Source organism: Rhinoderma darwinii, chromosome 9 (genome assembly GCF_050947455.1).
Source record: "Rhinoderma darwinii isolate aRhiDar2 chromosome 9, aRhiDar2.hap1, whole genome shotgun sequence".
NCBI classification, from domain to species: domain Eukaryota; kingdom Metazoa; phylum Chordata; class Amphibia; order Anura; family Rhinodermatidae; genus Rhinoderma; species Rhinoderma darwinii.
Window position 1 is genome coordinate 43,271,334 of NC_134695.1, and position 12,925 is coordinate 43,284,258.

The 12,925-nt window shown below is 47.2% G+C and overlaps 1 protein-coding gene across 1 annotated transcript in view; it reads right to left on the reverse strand.

Annotated features, from left to right (window-relative positions):
• The window catches only part of PRMT7 (protein arginine methyltransferase 7), a 39,059-nt gene that overhangs the window by 3,120 nt on the left and 23,014 nt on the right, over positions 1 to 12,925 (reverse strand). The window contains exons 14-15 of the mRNA XM_075837567.1: positions 8,807 to 8,968; positions 7,156 to 7,230 (exon numbers count right to left, since the gene is read on the reverse strand). Of these exons, the coding sequence (XP_075693682.1) occupies positions 7,156 to 7,230; positions 8,807 to 8,968 (237 nt within the window). The remainder of the gene's footprint in view (positions 1 to 7,155; positions 7,231 to 8,806; positions 8,969 to 12,925) is intronic.

Here is a 12,925-nt window from a genome sequence, read left to right on the forward strand (position 1 = left end):
TCTTTAACACCTTAACAACTAATGATTTAACTGTATATGTTAACAATTTGGCAGGGCTTGAAAGAAGGACCAGAATGGCTGACCTGGGGGGCTTCACCAGGCCCCTAGCTGCTATGACAACCCATGATCACATCTTTGATTGGGGGGGGGGGGTGATGGGTTCCTCTCCCTCTCTTACATGCCGTGGTTGCAAATAACCATAGCATCTGAGTGGCTAAAAGTCTGGGATCTGTGCTATTTCCGATCCCTGCCGTTAGAGCGAGTAGTCAGCTGTATTACACAGCAGGCACCCACAGCGAATTGAGCAGGCGCCATACTTCTGCCCACCCATAATGATTTACAGTTATGTTATTGGTCGTTAAGGGGTTAAACTAAAGGTGGCCATACTGTAGATGTAAAGATTATCATTGCTGATCAAAGTGATATTAAAATCATTACTGATAATCTATTGTACGACAAACTCCCCATCGGTAAGAAGACTTTTTTTTTTTTTTTAACATTTATTTTTGGGTATTTTCAACAAAAAGAAATCAAAACAAGCAAGGAATGTACATCAAGACAGAAAATATACGCATCCATCATACATATCCGGCAAGTGAAAACAAAGAGAGAACCAAAAGCAAGTAAAAAAAATAAAACAATCCGTATTATGCATATAACACTTCCATGCAATAGACCAGCAGAGGAGAAACAAATAAGGTGGATAAGATACATGGATATCGGGAATACATAGCAATACATCACAATCGATACTGACATTTCATCCAGGACAGTGGGCACCACGACAGACGGCATCAGAACCATGACACGCGATAAGGCGTTAATTCCACACTCTGCATCGGATAGAGGATAAGGAAAGTAGGCAGAACCAGAGGACCCACACTCCCGCTATCAGGGCGGATCAAGCCAATTCCCCCCCCCCCCTGAAAAACCTATGAGGCCTACGCGTAAAGTAAATAATCGTCCGACTCACAGAACTCCTGCCAGACCAATCTCCCCGACCTTGGATGTTCTTGCTGGACCTGTGTTGCCTCCTCCATCCTCTGCAGATGTAAAATCTCCTGGAACCATTCAGTAATAGTTGGCACGCTACTGGTCTTCCATAACCGTACCTGCTGTGATCAACAGGAAACGAATCAGGGTTTTCGTGTATCTTTTGATCGCTCCAGGAAGCATGGAAAGAAGCAACACCTCCGGGGTATTGGGAAGCACTTAACCTGTGATTTTCTGTTTCAGGTCCACCACTGTAGCCCAGAATGAGTTGATTAACGGGCATCCCCACCAAATATGCAACATTGTACCACCAGCCCTACTACACAGCCAACATTCATCAGGTACCGCCGGATAAAAGGAATGAAGCAATGTGGGGACCCTATACCAGCGCGACAAGATCTTGTAATTAGTTTCCTGGGCCTTGCAGGAGATGGAGAAGCTATGGCACAGGGCAAAAGCTTTTGACCAGTCAGCCGACGACTGAGGTGAAGTAAGCTCTCTATCCCACCCTTTCACAAAGCAAGGTGGAACCTCGTTATTTAAATCCTGCAAACACTTATAGTCTAGGGAAATAGTTCTCTCCGGAGGGGAAGAAGCAACACACAGCTGCTCCATCGGTGTTAGATCCCTGTGCAAAGACAGCCTCGCCTTGTTAGCAGTATAGAAATGTTGCAGCCTTAAAAAGTCCCAACGCCCGACCGATGATCTCTCCAGCTCCGGGACAAGTGCCTCAAAAGTCTTCAAGCCCCAACTCGTCAGAACATGACGGAAAGTTAGTGGCGAGGGTATGGACGCAAAGGTCAAGAAGGTGGGCCGCTTCCCAGGTGGAAAGTCCACATTATGGGATATCGCCAACAACGGACCATCGGGAGGGATCCCTATAGCCAGAGCTCAGTAACGTTTATACGTGAGTACCACTTGTCCCGCAACCAAAGGGAGCAGATCGTTCTCCCGCCCCTTAAAGTACCGCATCCGGAGCCATGGAAGTACAGTAAAAGGGACCGGCGCCAAAAGATTCTCCAGTCTCACCCACAACTTAGAGTCCGCATGGTGGAACCAGTCCAAGATCCGAGCACTCACCGCCGCAAAGTAATAGGCCAGACAGTCGGGCAATCCTAGCCCCCCTCTCCGCTTACTCTTGAAAAGGGTAGCTTTCGCTATTCTCGGCGGCAGGGCAAGACACATGGGACCGTCTGGAAAAGATACATCAACCGTGGCAGGATATTCATCTTTATCACATTTATCCTACCCAACCACGAAAAATCCTTGGCTTCCCACTTGTCCAGGTCAGCTCTAAGAGTATGAAGACTAGGCAGAAAATTAAGAGAGTAGGAGTCCGCAAGAGTCACAGATATCCGCACCCCTAAATATTTCAACAAGCCAGACTTCCATGCAAAAGAATAATTACTACGCACCTGATGAGCTTCCGACACCGACAAGGAGATATTCATGGCCTCGCTCTTAGACATATTCATCTTATAATTACTAAAATAGCTATACGTTCGGATGGCTTTCATCAAAGGCGGCAATGATAGGTGTGAACGTGTAATATAGAACAATAAATCATCAGCAAACGCAGACACCTTAAAATGCATATCACCAACCTGAACCCCCCCTTATGTCAGCATTATTCCGAACTGCTACCAAAAGATGCTCCATCACCACCGCAAACAGCAGAGGATACAGTGGGCAGCCCTGTCGAGTCCCATTACCAACCCTAATACAGCAGAAAGAGATCCATTAACCCTAATACTCGCCTGGAGATGATTGTAAAGGGACATTAACATTAAACGACCTACTCCCATCTGGCCAAGAGCCGCCTCCAGAAACCCCCAATCCACCCGGTCAAAGGCCTTCTCCGCATCCAGCGACTAAAGCATACATGGAACGCTACTCTTCGTCACGTGATGAATCAGAGAGAAGGTCTTCAGCGTATTATCTCTGGCTTCGCGCCTTGGGACAAACCCCACTTGATCCGGGTGAATCAGGGACCCCAGAAACCCGGCCAGTCTATTCGCTATAAACTTAGCATACGTGTTGATGAGAGAGATTGGCCTATAGTTCGCACAATATTGCGGATCCCTACCCTCTTTCGGGATGACCGTGATATGAGCCTGTAAAAACGAATCAGGGAACCTCACCTGTTCCGAAATGGAATTAAACGACTCCTGCAATGACAGTACCAAGTCCTCTGCCAGGGACTTGTAAAATCCCGTGGTGTACCCATCAGGCCCCGGACTCTTCCCCGCCGGTAAAGCTTTAATAACCTGCAGTATCTCCTCTCTAGTGAATGGTAAATCCAGGCCCAAAGCCTCTTCTGGAGACAACCGGGGCAACGCAGTGTCCCTAATATACTCAGATAAAGAGAGCAGTGATTCGGGAGGAACATTACCCAGAGTAGGAGAGGGCAGGTTATAAAGCGAGGAATAATACTCACAGAAGGCCGATGCTATATCCTCCGTCTTAAACGCCAGCTCCCCCGCTACAGTTCGTATCGAGGGTATAAAGGAAGACGCCCCCCTCTCACGCATCTCCCTCGCCAACGCCTTCCCCGCCTTATTACCCCACTCATAATAATAGCGGGAGCACACCTGACGGAGCCGAGCACTATTCCTGTCCAGTAACAATTGAATCTCATGGCGAGTCTTAGTGAGTTCCCGAAGAGTGCGTTTTTGCAGCGTCTGTTTATGCTGGGATTCTAGGCACTGCACCCTAACTAGAAGCGCCTGCAGCTTCGCCCCTCTCTCCCTCTTAAGGTGAGCACCATGCTTGATGAGGACCCCCCGAAGCACACATTTAAGAGCTTCCCACTTCACCGCTGAGGCGGTTTCATCTCTAGCATGATCCCCCCCTAAAATTCTCCACCGTTTTTTTCAACTCGATCAAACACAATGGGTCCTTCAGCAAAGATTCGTTTAGGCGCCATGTAAATTCTTTGCGACGCTGCGGAGAAAAGCGCAGTACACAAGACACCGGAGCGTGGTCAGAGAGAAGCATACTGCCAATGGAAGTCTCCTTCACAAAAGATAATAGACTATGGTGAACCATGACGTAGTCTATCCTGCTGTAGGAGTTATGGGCAAACGAATAGAAGGTGAAGTCCCTATCGGCCGGATGAGTCAACCGCCACGCATCACAAAGTTGCATATCTCTGAGCCTCTTCCTCAATTTGTTCAACTTATTGTATGCCAGGGAAGTCCGCCCAGAGGACTTATCAAGCAAAGGATTAATGGCCAAATTAAAGTCCCCACATAGGATAGGCGCGCCCGACGAAAAAGAGCCCAACTCTTCCAACATTTTCAGGAAAAAAGGAAGTGGTTAGTGTTAGGAGCATAAATATTGGCTACCGTGACCGTGCGGACCCCTACCTCACATTTCAGAAAAATAAATTGTGCCTCAGAATCCACATAGGTATCTATCACCTTACCCCGAAAAGATTTATGGATTAGATGGTGAAATCAGCCATTATCCATGAACTCAAAGAGAACCAAGATGCATCCAAATCACAAAATACCTGTGTTCGCCAGACACTGCCGCCGGGCCCACCATCCCTTCAAAGACATCGAGTACATTACAAACATTCCATGTATACATTGCATTACCATAGCATAGCAGAAAGAGCATAAAAGGGATAATGAAAAAAAATAAAAAATAAACAGATGACAAGTAAAACATCCTGTCACGACAAATATACTATATTGTGCAGCTAAGCACCTGTATCACTGGGTAGAACCAGTCTAGTCTCAGCGATAATCCTATGTGGGGGTCACAGAAGACTACGTTCAAGCAGTACACCACTACCGATAACAGAAAGTATGGGTATCGGACTAAACTCCACAGCCTCTATTATCACATTCTTCTGAACCAGTTACTTGAAGGGACAGACCTATCGTATACGGACGTAAACAAGCTACGGGGACTATAAATGCCTAACATAAGCCCACGACGGGACGTTTCTAGCCACCCAATACCCGAACTCCCGACAGTATACCTAACCAGATCCCTACACCAGCCCAACAGGGAATAATAAAATATAATTTTGCAGACTCACTAGAATGACGAACTCGGGCATCCCTGTATGGGTGAAAACCTGCAATGCAACAGGGTTAAAGAGAAAGCATATAAACCATCAACGCTCCCGGAATCTTGATGGGGATGCTCTCTGTCGCCACCGCGGTCTCTGTGGCAACGGTGATGCAGATCTCTCCCTCCTCCCAGTCGCAGGCCTCCCAAGCGGTGGCGCTCCCGGCCCCTGCAAAGTATCCACTTGGAAAGTCTCCCAGTCCGGCAACGAGATGACAGGCAATCCAAGGGCCCTCAGAAATCCTGGGTGTTCAGCGTGTGTGTACAGTGAGACAGTCTTGTCCTCCACTCGCACATGCAGGGCAAAGGGGAATCCCCATCTATACGATATCCCCCGTTGTTGCAACACGGAGAGCAAAGGGCGCATCAGCCCACGCTGCCTCAAGGTGCGCCTCGCTAAATCCGGAAAAAGGAGCAGCTTTGCCCCATCAAAATCGATCTCGGGCTTTAATCTCGCCTTCTGCAAAATCTTCTCCTTTAGGCCATAATAGTGGATATGGCAAATTACATTGCGCGGTCTAGAAGCATCAGCATTCTTCGGACGCAATGCCCTGTGAGCTCTATCTATTTCAATATAGGTATCCACGGGGCGATTAAGTAAGGTGTTGAAGATACCTGTCAGCGTCGGCATTAAGTCAGCAGTTCTAGTCGCTTCCGGCAAACCTCTCAGACGTATATTATTCCTCCTGTTCCTGTTTTCCAGGTCGTCAAGCTGCCCTTGCAGTTGTCGCTGCTGTGAGCCTGAAGCTCTCTGAGCCTCAGAAAGCTGTTGTATAGTTGCAGACACAGCGTCTTTCCACGATTCCAATGCACCCACCTTAGCTCGCAGGGCAGATACTTCAGATTGGACCACATACAGGTCCAGGCGCCACGCCACTTTCAAGTCGGCAGCCATCACCTCCATGTCCCTCTTAGAGGGGAGAAGCGCCAACAAGGCTTGCAGCTCCGGATGACCCCTGAGCGTCTGTGCCTCTCGGTCCGGCGGCGGCAGGTCTCCCATCAGACTCCCACCGCCAGAGGAAAATGGGGAGGGCCTCTCTCCCACAATCCCCCTAATTCTCTGCTGCCTGCAGGTTTCTGGGGGTATCCCCCCCCTCTTCCGAGGAGAACTCCTCTCCCTCCTCTTCACCAGGCTCGTCCTGAGCCTGGTCAGACCTCTGGTCCAACATCATCTCTGGTTCGGCCAACGGATCCACGGCTCCCAGGTCTCTCCCAGTGACCAGCACAGGCGAACGGGCTGCCGCACTGCCTCTCACTTCCCCAACGCCATCCTCCAGCGCCACTGCAGCGTTCCGGTCCCGGCCGCCATCTTGGCTCCGCCACGAGGTGTCGGCAAAAGCAGGTAAGTGGCATCCCCTTCTGGCACTGCTCACTCCCGGACAACTCTCCTCTTGCTCCTCCGACTCCTGTCATCGTCCTCCTCCGTCTCAACTCAGGCCGATCCGCGCCGCGCCTGAGGGACAGCTCAGCATCCGCCATCACGGGCGGTGTCGTACCCCAGTCCTGGCCGCCGCCATCTTGGATCCTCCTCGAGGTACCTGCCGACCCGGGCAATGGACCTCCGCTCCTCTACCGTCCTTCACACCCCACTAGGGAATCGGGTGCTTGTGCTGCTGCTCTCTCTGTCTCCGGGGACAGCAGCTCCCCCAGGATGAAAGCGAGCCGGGCAGGGCTGCACGCTATGGTCCCAGCCGGCGGCTCCCTCAAAGGCGGCGTCGTGGCCCCCTCCGAACTTGAATCTCCGGCTACCAGCGGCAAAAAAAAATGTTTCTGGTCACCCCGTGTGGTCTTTTTAGAGCGAGTTTTCCCCATTTAAGTGCTCGATCTGTCCCTTTTTAGCACAGGCCTGAGGAGAGCTCTCTCAAGGACGTCTGCTCTCCAGCTCGTCCAGCCACGCCCCCTTCAGAAGACTTATTATTTATGCTGATGACAACTGCTACAATCGCAATGTACATGTGAGGCAATGCAAGGATATGGCAATTCCCTCAACAAAAATACATTTTCCCAAAGCCTCAAGTACATGTAATAGAATATAATAATCACATAAACTGGAATCATTCATCAACAAAAATGTCAAACCTTAATCATTTCATCCATAATGCTGACATCAAACCCCTCGCAACTTCCACATGGACTCCTGATCCTCCAAAGGTCCTAAAGTATTGGGAAGCAACAGCAAGTGGGGGGGACGGGGGCGGAATGAAATAGATAAAAAGTAAAAACAGATTTAAAAAAATGAACTGTGCAGTAACTAAAATTTTGTAACAAATTATTATTATTATTTTTGGTCACAATGCATCTAAAGTGAAAAATTAAGCAACTTTGCAAACATACTACAGTTCTATGTATACAGCCCCTATGCATGTTCATGTAACTATACAAACTCAGTGTAGTCTGACTCAAAATGTATAAATAATAGAAATGTATGGAGACAAAAGTTCATAGTAACAATCGCTCGTCCCCATACATAACCAATCATTGCTCAGAGCTGTCTCGTTTATTGGTCTGTGTAAAACGACCTTAACACATAACTGCCGGATCAGACAACACAGGGCATGTTTGTAGTCTGTTACCATAGAGATGAATAGATTTGCAGGTCTCACGTATCTCCAGGTCTCAGAACCTCCAGCGTGTAAAGGATATTAGCAATTCTTTTATACAATTTGTTTAATAGGTTTTCCACTTTGGGTTTAGGGCTACTTTACCTTTATGTACAATATATTTCTACCAAGTAACTTCTGGTCATATCAGATATCAATAAATGATCTCTTAATATGGTATAGAAAACAAATTAAAGGAGCGACTGAGTCGGCAACTACTAAAGCTAAAGCTTGGGTAGTAAATATATGCTCCGCTACTCCTTCCTGGCTTTCTTCTCTCTTAGGCCTTGTTTACACAAACGTGTCCAATTTGTGTCTGCAGAAACAGGTAGTTTTCCATGCATATGACTTTCCGTGTGGTATCCGAGTGTCACCCGTTTTTCTCGTCCGTGAGTCTGCTCTGCGAGTGCTTCCTGGCTTTACATTTCCTCCTGGTTTCCTCTGTATTTCTTTACCAACTGATGTGTGATGTCGTCCGTGTACTGTGTGTTTTTTCCAAACCCATAGACTTCAACGGGCGAGTCTGATCCGCAAAAACGTACCAGAATACTACATGCGGTCAGTTTCACGCAACGGACACGCTTCAATTGGTCAGTGTGCTGTCTGGGAACGTCATGTCAGTCAATAACATTAAGCTCCAAAGCTCCACCCCCTCTTTTTAAAGATGTCCTGCAGCAGCTGGAGCAACGTAACATAACAAGACTTGTGACAGGATATGGTCACTGAACTCCGCTGTAACTGGTAATCTTCTTATGGTTATATAACCAGTATATATTCTATATTACTTAACCAAATTGCATGTATTTTACTTGTGCATGTTGATAACTGTATAAATATATTAGCTTGATATATTGTTGAATTGCGGTATATATATATATACATACACACACAAAACCTACATTTACAGTGATAATAAGTAATGTCTATACTACGACAGAAGTTTATTCATAATGAGTAACACGCTAAAGATACAGCAGTGAAGAGCCGGCCTTGTAGTATGACGGCGGGAATTATCCCATATGTATTTGTCATCTTCTATAGTTAATTACCCAGAATCAGCTGTCAAGATAGAACAGCCTCATCTGTTACTGAGAAATGATACTTCACTCAACCTAGAAGTTTACACTTACCCTAAATTCAACAGCTAACACATATAAAGATGCAGAAATAGGCAGCACAGTGCAGTCCTTAGCCAAATTTCCAGTGAGAGCTGTACGGGAGTACCAAAAGCACAAGTTGTGCCATGGTAGAAGACTGGTGGTGAAGAAAGGCTCGCCAATCAATGCAGATACCTAAAAAACAATGTCTAAAAGTGATATCACTGATACACAGATCACTACGGTTCACACTAGCATTTTGCATCCACATATACATAAATACACAATTTGTGGCTTTTGCTAAGAAGGGCAGGGCATGATAAGCTTAAGTACAAGAGAATCAGTTGGCACTGCTGGGAACAGTAGTCCTTCTGGACATTCGGCAGTACACTGCCCACGGAGGCGCGGTATAGGGGCTGCGGTATAGTCTAGGGAGGTGCTGGGCTTCGTAGGAAAGACCGTATGTAACACAATGCAAGTGGAAAGGTAAAAGCCGCACTCACCCGGTCTGACGTAGGAAATTCTTTAATGCTTGTAAAAAAAGGCGTGGAGGAGGACGAAGACAGTGTCAGGCAACAGCCGTTTCGCGTACGATTTCTCAAGACCCCTCACGGAGGGCATAAGCTTTAAAGGGGTTTTTCAGGCACTAAAAATTGATGGCCTATCCTCAGCATAGGCCATCAATAGATGATGGGTCGGGGTCTGACTTTCGGTACCCCCGCCGATCAGCTGTTTTGAAGGGGCGGCAGTGCTTGTATGAGCGCTGCTTCCCCTTCATTTCTTCTTGCTCGCTGTGAATGTTCGACACACATTTAGCAGCGATTCACAGGTATTGCAGCCTTATCTACCATTCACCAATGGGAGAAAAGGCTTTCTACGACATTACATAGTTGGCCTATCCTAAGGTTACTTTTACACTGGCCAATATTGGCTGTAAAATCGAGCACCGATCAACGCGACAGCTTGCTGATCGGCGCTCGTTTGCTTTTTTCACAAGGAGTGGAAATTACACCACGCAACGGACTGTTGCACCGATAGATATAAGGTATACGTTCACTTTAAATTGGATAATATCACTGCCTGTATGAACGATTAAAAATAGAATTTTATTATGGTAATCAAACACTAATAAAAGAAGGCTAGGCAGCCAAACAACTATTCAGGCCTTAGCACAGCGACCAGGCAGGGGGTGCAGAAAAGGTGGCACACAGCTATGTGCACCTCAAATGCCAACGTGTTTCTCCCCCTTTATTATGGTATAAACACCTGGTCATCCATGCCAATAGAATTGCGTCCCTACGCCTTTCCGCACCCCTAGTTTACAGGGTGCATCATGGGTAACACTTAATATTGAATTAAAGCACCTAATGGCCGGCGAGCACCTATTGTGTGCTCAAACATTCACCCGACTCATGCACGACACTAGTCAGCTGGTCGCACACGAGCTGGGCGAATGCCGGACATAAATAGAGAAAATCCCGGCCAGCCAGTCCCCGCATGCAAACGTCATCACTGACGTCACATGCAAGGGGCGAGCCTCCGGACGCGCTAACCAATCGCGGGTAGGAGGTAACAAGCGTCCTTGGTAACCAGGGATCCAAAGGCGGCCATATCCAGGTCCACTGCATGATTAACAGTAGCAGCAAGATGAGTATAGAAGCTACGTGGCAAACCATTGCCACTATTGTATTACTCGATCCCCAAACAAGGGGTAAATTATGAGAACATTAGTGAGGTATAATAATATAGGCTGACCGCTATCCCGCAATTGGGGATCGCATATGGAATACAGGAGGCTGTGAATAAAGAGACGTGCCACTCAAAAAAAGGGGTGTATAATATTGGTTGGCACAAAAGGAGTAAAGCAAAACAAAGCCAGGGAACCAATAGGAAAGGCATACACGATATAGAAGGATCTTAAATGTATAGAGAATTAATCCACATAAATGATTGGAAGATACCTCGTGGGGCAAAATGCAACAGATTAGAGGAAACAAGTATATGATATTAGTTCATTGAGGCCCGCAGGTTTCATGGTATGCATGCAGAAAATCTATGGGGTCTCTTTTTGTAAAATCCGTTTATCCAAGTCCCCCCCCCCCCTAGCCGATGGTCGTATCTGCTCAATCCCCTGAAATTTGATCGCAGTCGTATTGCCACTGTGGCATTCCCATACGTGTCATGCCAGCGGGGTATCTTCACTTCTTCGTATGTCACCTATGTGGTCCCTAATCCTCCTCCTGTATTCTCCAATTGTCTTGCCGACATATTGGAGCCCACATGCTCAGGTAATTAGATAAACAATGCCCCTGGTTTTACAATTAATGAATGACCCGTTCTCAAATGTCCTTCCCGTGGTATTGCTAGAAACGTTCTTCCGGCACAATATGGAATCACAAGCCCTACAAGACCCACACCTGAAAGTTCCCTTTATTCCATGTGTCAGCCAAGATGTTTGTGAAGGTGGCTGTAGATGGCTATGCACCACCCGGTCCCTAATATTTCTACCCCTCCTGTAAGTCACCAGGGGTCTATCACCAACCAGGCTCCCAATGTCAGGGTCAGTCTTAAGGATCCCCCAATAAGCCTGTAGGACTCTCATTACCTCCTTATTGGCTGAACCGTATGTCCCTATAATCCGTGTTTGGTCATCAGCTGTACGCTTCTTTGGATTAAGTAGATCACTCCTGTTACAACTCAGGGCATTCTTATAAGCTGATCTAAGGACCTCGAGGAATCCTCTACGAAGAAATCTGTTCTGCAGATCGGATGCAGCCATTCCAAAATCAGTTATGGTGGAACAATTCCTCTGCACCCTCAAGTACTGTCCCTTAGGTATCCTCTTTCTCAGGGGTACAGGATGCCAACTCTCCCATCGGAGGAGACTGTTGGTCGCCGTGTCCTTCTTATAAATGCTAGTTTGAATGAACGTCATCAATGAATCTCAACCAAAGGAGAATGAGGGATGTCCATTTATCCATATCCTCATTGAAGACCACTTTCTTCTCCCACCAGCCCAAATATAGGTTGGCGTATGAGGGTCACAGGGACTCCCCATAGCCACCCCCCTAAGCTGGTGGTAGAATTTGCCGTCAAACAGGAATAAATTGTGTTCAAAGGACAAAATGTAATAGCCTGACCACAAACTCATTATGGGCCTGGTATTGTAGCCCGCTTTCGCACAGAAAGTCCTCTACAGCTCTACACCCAGCAGTATGGGGTATGGAGCTGTAGAGGGCCTCAACAGCCAGAGAGGCCAACTGGACGTTGGCGTCGCATCTGATGCCCTCCAACCTTTTGAGTATGTCCATGGTATCCCTGACGTAAGATGGGAGAGCCACTACGAAGGGGCTAAGAATTTGATCGATATAGAGACTAGCATTTTGAGTGAGGTTGTCAACCCCCGATGCGATAGGACGACCTTTGAGGGGAGACGTACCCTTGTGCACCTTAGGTAGGCTATAGAAAGTGGCACACTGTGGATGATTCGTAATAATAAACCGTTGTTATTCTGCTCTCAAAAGATTCAGGGATCTACCTTGATTAACTATTTCCTTCAGTGCATTCCCAAAGATATTCATCGGGTCACTGGGTAGAATCCTGTAACAAGCTGCATCCCCCAGAATGCGATGACACGTGATCTTATAGTGATCCCGGTCCATCACCACAATATTCCCGCCTTTATCCGAAGGCTTAATGATAATTGTATCATCTTGTTCGAGTGCTTGTAACCCTGCCATCTCCTCCTTAGAGTGATGTAAGGGGATGAGCAATCAATACTACGATCGCTCATCCCCTTGGATTACCATCATGGCGGCAGCACATTTCCTTGTTTACACAGGGAGAGGTGCTGCCGACAACGATAATCCTTTCTGCTGCCCAAACGATATGATCAGCTGGTGAACGAGCATTGGCTGTTCGTTGCCTGTTTGCACAGGGTAATGATCAGGAACGAGCCTTCATATGAATGCTCGTTTGCACGATCTTTGCCCCATGTAAAAGGGCCTTCAGGTTAGGCCATGAGGGGATATCTCATCACAGAAAGTCATTGTACAATGCTATGATATGCCTTCACTTTCTGATTGGTGGGGGATGACTGCCGGGAATTGAGAATAAACGAGTAGTAGCGATGCTTTAGAACGGATTGTGGGG